The sequence below is a fragment of the Salvelinus namaycush genome, chromosome 9, assembly GCF_016432855.1.
Source record: "Salvelinus namaycush isolate Seneca chromosome 9, SaNama_1.0, whole genome shotgun sequence".
NCBI lineage: Eukaryota > Metazoa > Chordata > Actinopteri > Salmoniformes > Salmonidae > Salvelinus > Salvelinus namaycush.
The window spans coordinates 25833651-25844563 of record NC_052315.1 but is presented as its reverse complement, the minus strand read 5'-3'; the positions used below and the strand labels follow the sequence as shown (position 1 = coordinate 25844563).

The 10913-nt window shown below is 45.1% G+C and overlaps 1 protein-coding gene across 1 annotated transcript; it reads right to left on the bottom strand.

Moving 5' to 3' along the window:
• Positions 1-891: 891 nt before the first annotated feature.
• LOC120053886 (NEDD4-binding protein 1-like) lies at positions 892-10593 on the bottom strand. The gene is made up of 7 exons (XM_039001172.1): positions 10077-10593; positions 7454-8973; positions 5565-5695; positions 5203-5299; positions 2152-2259; positions 1953-2054; positions 892-1861 (listed from the first exon to the last, which is right to left on the bottom strand). The coding sequence occupies exons 1-7, from the start codon at positions 10380-10382 to the stop codon at positions 1438-1440; spliced, it is 2688 nt and encodes an 895-aa protein (XP_038857100.1). The 5' UTR covers positions 10383-10593; the 3' UTR covers positions 892-1437.
• Positions 10594-10913: the final 320 nt, after the last annotated feature.

Genomic DNA, 10913 nt, shown 5'->3' with positions numbered 1-10913 from the left:
TACACAATGGATGAGACCTTGTTATACAAAACTAAAGCTATACACAACGGAAGCAAACTGTTTTCATAATAGCCAGGCCACATCTGTCTGAATTTTTTTTTAGCAATAAGTGCTCCAGTAGCAACTAGCCCCTGACAGCTTGGTTTACAGTGACCTCTGGTGGCTGGTGACTGGGGTCTTATCAAATCAAATTTTGTCACATGCGCCGAATACAACAGGTGTAGACATTACAGTGAAATGCTTACTTACACGCCCTTAACCAACAACGCAGTTAAGAAAATACCTACAAAAAAGTATGAGATAAGAATAACAAATAATTAAAGAGCAGCAGTAAATAACAACAGCGGGGCTATATACAGGGGGTACCGGTACATAGTCAATGTGTCAATGTGCGAGGGCACCGGTGTCGAGGTAATTGAGGTAAATATGTACATGTAGGTAGAGTTATTTGTGATGGTTGTTCATTGAACAAACAATGAATAATGGGTTTGCTATGTTACCATTACAAAAGATAGTGACTTGTACAAGAGTGGCCAGGGTGTTCCAGATCATTGAGTAACATGGGTAAGTTGGCTCTGTTTCTGGGCTCTGAGTCAGTCTGGGACTCTCCAGAAGATACAATGGCTATGTCCTCAGAGTGTAGTGGACAATCAGTACAGGAAGATAAGGGACTTAGCAGCCAAACTCTGTAAGTAATATTTGCAATGTCATACAAGGAATATAATTTCCTCATGTTTAAGAATGTTTTTAATATAATTTTCTCAGCACAGGATTGTGCTTGGACAGGGCACTGGTGTCTCCAGGCTGTGTATCTAGACTAGAGGAACCCTTCTACCCTGCTAACCTAGTATCAAAGCACTGGATTGTGAATCACTGAAGGAATGAAGTATCTCTAGTTTAAAAAAAAAGCTTCTTTATGGAGCTGTTTGTATTTGTGTGGTTAATTACATAAAACCATATCTGCACATGTCAATGTTCATATTTACAAAATCATACAGAAACAAATTATATTACAACATTAACAAAATAACCTTCCTTCAGCAGTTATTACAGCAATTTGGTTTTACACCTTAAAGACTTGTGCAGAGACAAATGACAGGAAATAAGTACTGAGAACATATGTGGACATCACATACAGTAGATGCCAGCTGGACAATTCCTTCCCCACAATTTTATGGTTTCACTCGGGAAAGCAATCTATTCATGAATGGCATATGTTCCATGGACACTGCTGAACTTAAATGTGTAGAAAAAGGAGAGTTATGCCTTCCAAACAAATAGCCATCCAAGAGCAGTGCAGTTGACCATCAACTTTAATACAAAAACTTTAAATAGCTCAGTTTTCTGTACATAGGCCTACTATTGGCACCCTCCTTCGACAGAGACTTGTAAGTGTATCTGTGTGTGAATGGCTGAGTACAGTGTGTGTGCTTGGTTTCATCCCAGCAGAAGGCCTGACAGTGCATTCAGGTCCCTCATGTAGGGGTTGTCACTGAGGATACGGTCAATGCGCTGCTTCTGGTCGGGAAAGATATCGTACAGCTTCCTTTTGAGCTCTATGGTTTCCGAGGGTGACCGCTGGGGAGGGGGAGAGGGTGTTGGGCGAGGGGTGTGTGATCGCTGAAGAGGGGGTGAGGGGCGAGGAGGGTGTGACCTCTGTGGAGGTGGTGAGTGTGTTGGGTGAGGGGGGTGCCACCCAGGGGGCCCAGAATGTGGCCAGTGGGAGAGTGGTCTCATCTGGGGGGTAGCTGTGGGGCGGGGGACAGATGAGGGGCGAGGGGCAGACTGCAGAGCTTGGACAAAGACAGGTTGCGGGGTGGCTCGGGGGTCTGGCCTCAGAGGAGGTGTGACTGGGCTCCGTCTGTGAGAGAGACACACGTATGGTCAATACACATACCTCTGCAGTAAGGTCATACTGTATAAACAATACTATCATCTCCTTTCACACACACCTGTTGTCCTTCCGTAAGAACACCTCCAGGTGAGGGCCATGCTTCCCCAGGGGGTCATCTGGGATCATAAAGTGGTCCTCTACAAAGGTAAACTGCAGAAGCCTGGAAAAAGGGGCCAGTCAGTGTGAGAGGAGAAGGTAATGTGTCCAGGGATTATATAAATGAGTGCATGTCTGATGTTTGGTTAAAAGGCCTTCACCTCTCTTGGATGATCCTCATCCATGCCTCTGATGTATTTACAAAGTCCCGCAAGTTGTCATTGGTGACGATAACCCCTCCTGTCTTCTCTGCCAGGTGGAGCAGAAACCTGTAGGTGAGAGAGAGATAAGATAGACCGAGTCAGCTGACAGTATGGATGACAGTAAGGAATGTGGGCAAGGCTGTGGGACAGAGTGAGTTTAGGGTGGAATATTTCAGGCTTTTTACAAATGTTCCATCACGAGAATAAATAACTTTTCTCCCGAGTAACCTGGTATTTCCCACCAAAACCGGAAGTGTCATTCAAAAGCATTTAAATAGGCCTGTGTCTGGATTTGATTAAAATTCAAGCCTGATGCAACCTGAGCCTGATTTAAATACATTTAATGAGCCCAAATGATTGTGCCGTTATCCAATACATAGGGTACTGCACATTACGCACTGGAATTACGCACCTCGTTCAAACCACGATAAAGCAGAGAGAGAACATGATAAAGCAGAGAGAGAACATGATAAAGCAGAGAGAGAACATGATAAAGCAGAGAGAGAACATGATAAAGCAGAGAGAGAACATGATAAAGCAGAGAGAGAACATGATAAAGCAGAGAGAGAACATGATAAAGCAGAGAGAGAACATGATAAAGCAGAGAGAGAACATGATAAAGCAGAGAGAGAACATGATAAAGTAGAGAGAGAACATGATAAAGCAGAGAGAGAACATGATAAAGCAGAGAGAGAACATGAGATTCTGGTGCAGCACATGCGGCCTACAAAGTTACAAGTATAGGCTAACAAATTTGATTAAAGATTTTCATAATATTTCCACTAATGTTATTAGCCTACCTCCTTTCTCTCTCTAGTGTTGCTTCATTCCTTCCTCACTTTCAACAGTTAAGGACAAAACTTATTTCATTTATCTTCATCATTCTAATGACATGCTTGAATAATATAGGACTAGAATGAGATGCAGAAGGCTTTCACTTCTCTTCACGAGGATTGAATGGTTACGGGTCTGAATAAATAACTGGTATAGCCTACAGCCATCACGTGTTTGCCCTTCTTTCAAACTACCCGTGAGTTCTATTGGCTGCTGTATTTAACAAACAAGAGCTTGTGTCCCTCTTTGAATAGTCTATTGGTATAAGAAATGCCCCAAAAATGATGTCCAGCAAGCTAATCTAGTCTAGCTTTTCCTGCATGGGACTCCAAGAGCTAAGGATACTTAAAAAAAAAAGACCAGCGGAGCACAGGTGTGTACGTATTGCGCAAGAGAGGTTATACGTTAGAAGCTTATTATGCATAACCCACCAACTAAACATAAGGCTAACACTGCATTGAATTTATTACCTGAAAGAGGTAAGCTAGGACATATCTATATAGATATAGATCTATCTATCTATATATCAATCTTGAACAGGATTACCGGTATCTATTTTGAATGCAGTTTGAATGGAATTAATGAGTGAGAGTGCTCGCTCATGTTTTAAAACTCTGCAGCTGCAATAAAAAGAAAAGTGACCCCCGGAAGCCAGGTGGATATGTAAATTAGTCGCACATTCGGTCTTTGTTACTGTAGCATAGGCTACGCTGCAGCAAATGTAGGTCTGTCCACCTGTCACAACACCAACGTTACCATGATGAGATGATACACTACATGACCAAAAGTATGTGGACGTGTGCTTGTCTAACATCTCATTCCAAAATCATGGGCATTAATATGGTGTTGGTCCCCCCTTTGCTGCTATAACAGCCTCCACTCTTCTGGGAAGGCTTTCCACTAGATGTTGGAACATTGCTGCGGGGACTGACTTCCATTCAGCAACAAGAGTATTAGTGAGGTCGGGCACTGATGTTGGGCAATTAGGCCTGGCTCGCAGTCGGCATCCCAATTCATCCCAAAGGTGTTCGATGGGGTTGAGGTCAGGGCTCTGTGCAGGCCAGTCAAGTTTGCTTTGTGCACGGGGGCATTGTCATGCTGAAACAGGAAAGGGTCTTCCCTAAACTGTTGCTACAAATTTGGAAGCACAGAATTGTCTAGAATTTCATTGTATCCTGTAGAGTTAAGATTTCTCTTCACTGGAACTAAGGGACCTAGCCCGAACCATTAAAAACACCCCCAGACCATTATTCCTCCTCCACCAAACCTTACAGTTGACACTATGCATTGGGGCAGGTAGCGTTCTCCTGGCATCCGCCAAACCCAGATTCTTCCGTCGGACTGCCAGATGGTGAAGCGTGATTCATCACCCCAGAGAACGTGTTTCCACTGCTCCAGAGTCCATTGGCGAGCTATGTACAACTCCAGCCGACGCTTGGCATTGCGAATGGTGATCTTAGGCTTGTGTGTGGCTGCTTGGCCAAGGAAACATTTCACGAAGCTCCCGACGAACAGTCCTTGTGCTGACGTTGCTTCCAGAGGCAGTTTGGAACTGATCTATTCTGTAAGGCCATTCTACTGCCAATGTTTGTCTTTGGAGATGGCATGGCTGTGTTCTCGATTTTATACACCTGTCAATAACAGGTGTGGCTGAAATAGCCAAATCCACTAATTTGAAGGGATGTCCACGTACTTTTGTGTATATATAGTGCAGGTCTACATATTGAGATGGGCTGTCGGTCCCCACCCTGAGCATTGATGATTCATCATGCAGTGACCAGACAGAAGGTTGTAGAGAATTCAGATTTAGACATGGCATATCATTTCACGCCCTGCTGTTCATATAAAACATTTATATAATTTACCGGTCTCTCGCAGTTATTTATCCCAGGAAAAGGGAATGGTTTTGGGTGGTAAATCTCAGTAACCGGGTTCCCGCCATTCAACCCTAGTGAGTATGGATGAGGTGGCAGCAGGGAATGTGGGCGAGGCTGTGGGACAGGGTGAGTATAGATGAGGTGGCAGCAGGGAATGTGGGCGAGGCTGTGGGACAGGGTGAGTATAGATGAGGTGGCAGCAGGGAATGTGGGACAGGGTGATTATGGATGAGGTGGCAGCAGATGACAGAGGGTGAGCTGGCTATATGACGTGGTCAGATGTGTGACTCTGCAGTACCTGTCATCATGGGAGGAAATCCTCTGTCCACAGACCTCTCTGGAAGGAGTAAAGGAGAGCAGACGCAGGTCTTCCAGTTGGTTTAGGTAATGTTGTTCTATTGAGACATGTGGAGAAAATACACATTAAGACCATATCCTTAACAGAGCACACAAAGTGCTCCACATGTTTCTGTCTTATCACCATTCAAACAGTAATATTCACAACTATTTGCCAAAGTACAATCATCTTTCTCCTGACCAAAACCTTGGATGGTTGAACTACCGGTACATTTCATGTGACTTCTTCACCCACCAAAACCAGAGGGATGAGATTGAGCCCAGGTTGGGGTGGCCTGTGCTGTGGTATGTGTTTGTTCTGACCTGTGGTGTAGCGGTCTCTCTTCTGCCTCCACTGAGGCACAAAGACAGTGATCTCCCGGTGGCCCTGCCTCCAGAAGGCCTCCACAGCGATGGCTATCCCCCGGCAGGAGAAGAAGCGGTGGAGACCATGCCTACAGAGGAGCACAAGGAGGAAGGGTTACTTAGGAATGGCTTATAACTATCCTAATACATAAAGTGATTGTTGTATTTCAGATTGACAAATTGAGGATTGCCTTCAGACAGTATTGTCACAGGTGAGTAACAAGTAGGGCTGTGATGGTCATGGAATTTTGGATGACTTATTTGCATTGCCTGGGCAACCAAGACTCCTTTGCTACAACAACTTGCTGAAACAAGGAGCAACAAACTTCCATCATACTGTAGAGTCACTGACTCAACCGCAGGTGTTATGTTTCTGAATGCCCAGCCTTCCGTCTTCAGTCAGCTGTTTGTCCAAAACACAACATTCTAAAATTGGCCAGTTTTGCGTCCTCTCGTCTCTCCTTATATTGGCTGTTAGATGTAAACCAGGCTTACTTTTACTTTTCTGCTTTTGGGTAAAATTTGTCGACTTGAATATGAAGTTAATTAAAATTAAAAGAATATTTTACTAAAACTGCTATGACGGTTATTTTATGACTGTCTATCCTTAATCCTTAATTACACGATTATAAAATTACTGTGCCAGCCCAGTTTGAGAAAGTAAGCCACTCAGAAAGTAACACATTGAAGGTGTGAAAGACATTTTGACGTCTACAAAAACATAAGACGTAGCCTAACAGAGTAGAATGTCCCTCTGGTCAGAGACAGCTTTTGGCAGGAAGTTAGCAGTGCTGCGATCCAAAAATAAAGATATGGTGAGTTTAAAATGCAGCCTTTGTACAATTCTACTTAAAATTCTACCCAGAGTTGTTGATCCCTCCCAATACACTAATCTCATTCTATATATATAAAAAAAAAAGTAGGGTTTGTTTCTATTACTTGGAGATTGCTGGAAAATATGGGCAGATAGGGGGTCCAGTAGATCTCATAAGAACCATTACAAACAAACGGCCAGAGAATATTCTGAACACACACCAGCTTAAAGCACACGTCTCATTTTGTGGGGCAATGCAAAGTCAAGGGAAGTTCCCTCTTAAAGAGAAAGTTGCACATCCTGTTTGAACTCACTAACTCCAGCACCACTGACGTGGATAGTAAAATCACCTTGTCAACATGGAAATGTAATCGCCAAATATACAAAACTTTATTTCCCCTTGTAATTTTCTAAAATAAAACCCCCATAGTTGTTTGTACTTGTATGTCCCTATAGCATATGTACTCTGAGATCTTATCATGAAATGTGATTCTGACCTCATTCGGATGAGGTAGGTAGCCTAACTCAGTCCACACAAACTGAAGTTAGCTCTGCCAGTCAGATTAGTCCGAGTCTGAAAGGGTGATATACCTCTATTACAATTATTCTGACTAAAACAACTTCCAGTAATGACTTCAGTGGACCGAATAAAATGGTGCACGATGTAAGAAACAGAGGAGAACTGGCAAGTTGAGAGAGATAGTTGGAGTTATATTACTGACAATTATTTTATAGAGATTTTCCCATGTGGACAATCATTATCCTTGCCAAAGACACGGTGGCCATGCTCTAAGCCTACCTACTCATACACTGAGGTTACTGGAAGAGCTCTCAGCTATGAGCTTTTATGTTACCCTTGAAAGTCCTGACTGAGGGTTACACTCCTGCTTTCACACACACACCAACGCTCACATAGGCCTACACACAGGTGGTTCCAGACAGTCATATCTGATGATGAGAAAATGAGTGTGGGCTCTCAGTGTTGTTCCACATCCTCCTACAGAGGGGGGTATAGTAAGGGGAGGTTACTCACGCCATGGCCACGTTGCTGCCGTCAATGATGATGTGGCGGAGATCAGGGCATCCAGGCTCGTTCTGTAGGGTCAGGGTGTAGGGGTTTCTCAGGGAATCATGGAAGCGGGTCGTGGCAGTCAGGGGTGGTGGAGCAGGCTCTGTGCGGGGTGGGGGGACTCTGGCTGACAGGGTCTGATAGGAGCAGCCTGGCCGTGTGTCTGCTGGCTGGGTTGGGCGCTGTGGTGTGCTCCGCAGTGCCGTCACACTCTCCACACGTACCGGCCCCATGGTCTGAGCCCCTCCCCGGGACAGGTAGTCCATCCTGGGCCCCGATGGAAAATCCATCTGCTCTGCCATCCTGGCTTTACTGCTAGCCAGTGTGTCTGTGTTGTCCTCGTCATCATTGATGGTGATGATATCGTAAGCAGCCCCCTGAGCACTGCTGCTCCTTTTTAGTGTCACTGTCTGCAGCATGCTGCTATACTGTCCCCTCTGGCCAACACCATTGCTGCTGGGTGGCTTAATGTTCTCCTTGGAATTTACATTCAGGGCTCGGTTTGGGACTCTATCTAGCCCTCTATCCTTATCCCTGGAGTTGAAAGTAGAGGAAGAAGACTCAGAGTTGTGGGTTGAGGATGCCCCTCCTCGCTGCCTCTCTGTTCTTTGGCTCTCCTCCACAATGCACTCCAGCAACAGAAAAGTGTCCTCTGTCTGGCCCGTCTCCTTCACCACCCGCTCCACCACCTCCTGCTGGTAGCCCATGGTTCTGAAGAAGTTCACCAGGCACCGCAGGTTGGTTTCAGGGCTCACAGCCTCCCCATCATCCGCACCATCACTAGAGTCCAGCACCATCAGCCCCATGTTGGTCTTGGAGGGGGTCTTAGCTCGGCTGTCACTGGCCACAGTGTGGCGCTCTCTCTCCATCGACTCATCTCTCCTCTCCAGGGAGTACTGCCTCTTGGTGTCCCTCAGCTCGCTCTCCGACGAGCGGCGTTTGTGGGAGGGCCGGACGCCATTCAACAACCCCGTCTCAGCCCCGGATGCAGCCCCAACCGCCTTGTCCTCAAAGCTGGTGTCCAGGATGCGGTTGGAGAGGTCAGTGACAGGGGTGCTGCTCTGGGAGCGATCCTGGTCCACTTCTATAGCCCCACCAGGCTGAGTGGGGCTCTGGGCCAGACCTAGCAGCTCTTCCTTCAGGGCACTGGGCAACAGGAGCAGCTCCATGGCGTACTTATCATCTCGCTCCTCCACAAACGTCTTGAAGGTGCGTTTCACGGCCGGCTCCCTATCTCCGGGCAGGCTGCGCTTCTCTTGGAAGAGAGCAACAAACTGCTGCACGCGGCTCTTTGCCATGATGACAGACTCAAAGCAGCCCAGCAGGCGCAGTGTGCCCGGCTCCAGCATCACAACTTCAGCGCTGGTGTCCCGCAGCAGTCGGTCAAGGAACAGACCACGGGCACCGGCAAAGATGCAGTGCATGTCCACAGGGTAGTGCTCCTCCTGCTGCAGCTCTGGATCACACAGGCCTTTCAGGTACTCCTGTAAACACATAGGGTCAACACCAGTTAGAAAAGTAGACATGACAAAAAAAAACATCATACACACGAGAATGTCCACATTCGAAGCTTAACAGGGTAACGCGCCAATTGAAACTGATAGCATGATGCACAGGGACACCCCCTCTACGCCTACTCAAGAAACTTCACTCATCATCTTCACTGACAACTCTCAGTCAACTCTGTCATCACCACATTGACTGTAAATTGGTGAGATTAAAACGTGGAAGATGGGAAGTTGTCAGAAACCAACTGAAACCCAATGAGGAAATCTCAACCTCTTTCCAGAAATATTTAATGAATCAGCCTCATGTTTGGCTATGTCAGAGAAGCACCTGTCACAATGCATACGTGTCTCCTCTCCATACAGTGGACATGGTTTCCTGATGACTACACACTGGAAAGAGACATGATGAGGCAAGACATAACTGTGTTGGGGTTTCCGTTTTCTGTGTTCTCAATGGGGTGGGAGGAGATTCCAAGTTTACTGGCACCAATAGTAATCATTTCCGCGTTGTCGAACAGGTGACATTGATATTACCCAATCCGGTGATCTGTACATTGAACTTCACCTGCCCGCTACACGATGTTGTCAAGGGAAAACTCAAGGCACAGAAGTGTAAAAGATGTAGCCTAGCTAAGACTGGTGTTTTTAGAGTAGTAGAATGAACGGGAAATCAGTGTTGAAATGAAAACAAAAGGAACGCCAAGAACAGCTTGTCCGTCTGTCATGCAATCGGGATCTTACGGAATGATGTAAACCTGGCCGGACTCTAACGTTAGATCTATAATCTTTAACGTTACTGATATATTATCTGTACAGTTAATTTGCTAGAAGGCATATGACACAGAGCCAGAAACCCAAACAACTTCTCAATTAGCATAGTAGCTATTCCATTCGGTACACCATGACCATGCGATTGATTATACTGCCTGATTTGCCGCTTACATTTCAGGATGGCCCTTCTCTACTAACGTTAAAAGGCTGTTTAACTGCATAACTGACTGACAAAAATAAATAAAACAATATAAGAATGGGTATCAATGTTATAAGCCTCAAGCTAGTTTTAGTAAGTCACTGTTTACCTTTGCCCTCGACACGTCGTCTCTCTTTCCCTTGAGTTGAAGCCATATCTGTCTTGATGCCGTACTACTGTGGGCTCCAGTGTCCAAAAGGCCGATAATTGTGAAAGCTACCCGAAAAACCTGTTCTACTCTGGGCTTAGCGCATTTCAGTTCTTCTTGCTTGTTTTCAAAGACAGCAAATTCGTCCACTGTCAGGGCCTCTTGCTGCTGTTTGCTCGCTGTTGGCGACAGCCTGTTTCCCAGGGGTTCCTTACAGGTTACCTCGGTGACTCGCTTCATACCGAGAAGGGGCCGCGTTGTTGACATTCTGTTTTTGAATATATCTGTCCCTGTTGACAACAGATCGTCTTAATATCTTAACCATTCGGTGTCATTTGGATCTTTACCCTCCTTCATGGTTTCCTTCTATCGGTCTTCCTCTTCTATGCGGTGATATATTAGCAAGAGAAGTCCAGTTTTAAGACAACTTTTTACATGTCTACCCCGACGCATCCGGAAAGTCCCAGTGATGATGTCATCAAAAAACGACAATATGTACGGTATGTGTTTATTTATCTAATCCAAAGAGAAGATCTTATAGATATTTTGACTATCTATTCAATATCTTTAGCAAAATGTAATTTCTTTTTTAGTAAATAACAGTCGATTCTAGCTTCCCATGGAAAAGAACAAACAACCAATGTTAAAGTCCAGACACATCATTGTCAAACAAATTATAATGGTCACGAGGGCAATTAGTGGGACATAGGCTTATCATCCAGATAAATATAGATGATAAACAAATCATATTATAATAGATTATTTTAACCAAGCTTATTTGTGAAACTCCAGAAATAC

Bases quoted from the DNA above. Each gene is read 5' to 3' on its own strand.
- LOC120053886 (XM_039001172.1), bottom strand. From the start codon at position 10,382: ATGTCAACAACGCGGCCCCTTCTCGGTATGAAGCGAGTCACCGAGGTA. The intron at 5,696-7,453 runs GTGAGTAACCTC...GCTCCTCTGTAG, and splicing joins GGCAGCAACGTGGCCATGGC to GCATGGTCTCCACCGCTTCT. The intron at 1,862-1,952 runs GTGTGTGTGAAA...TCTCTCTCACAG, and splicing joins TTCTTACGGAAGGACAACAG to ACGGAGCCCAGTCACACCTC.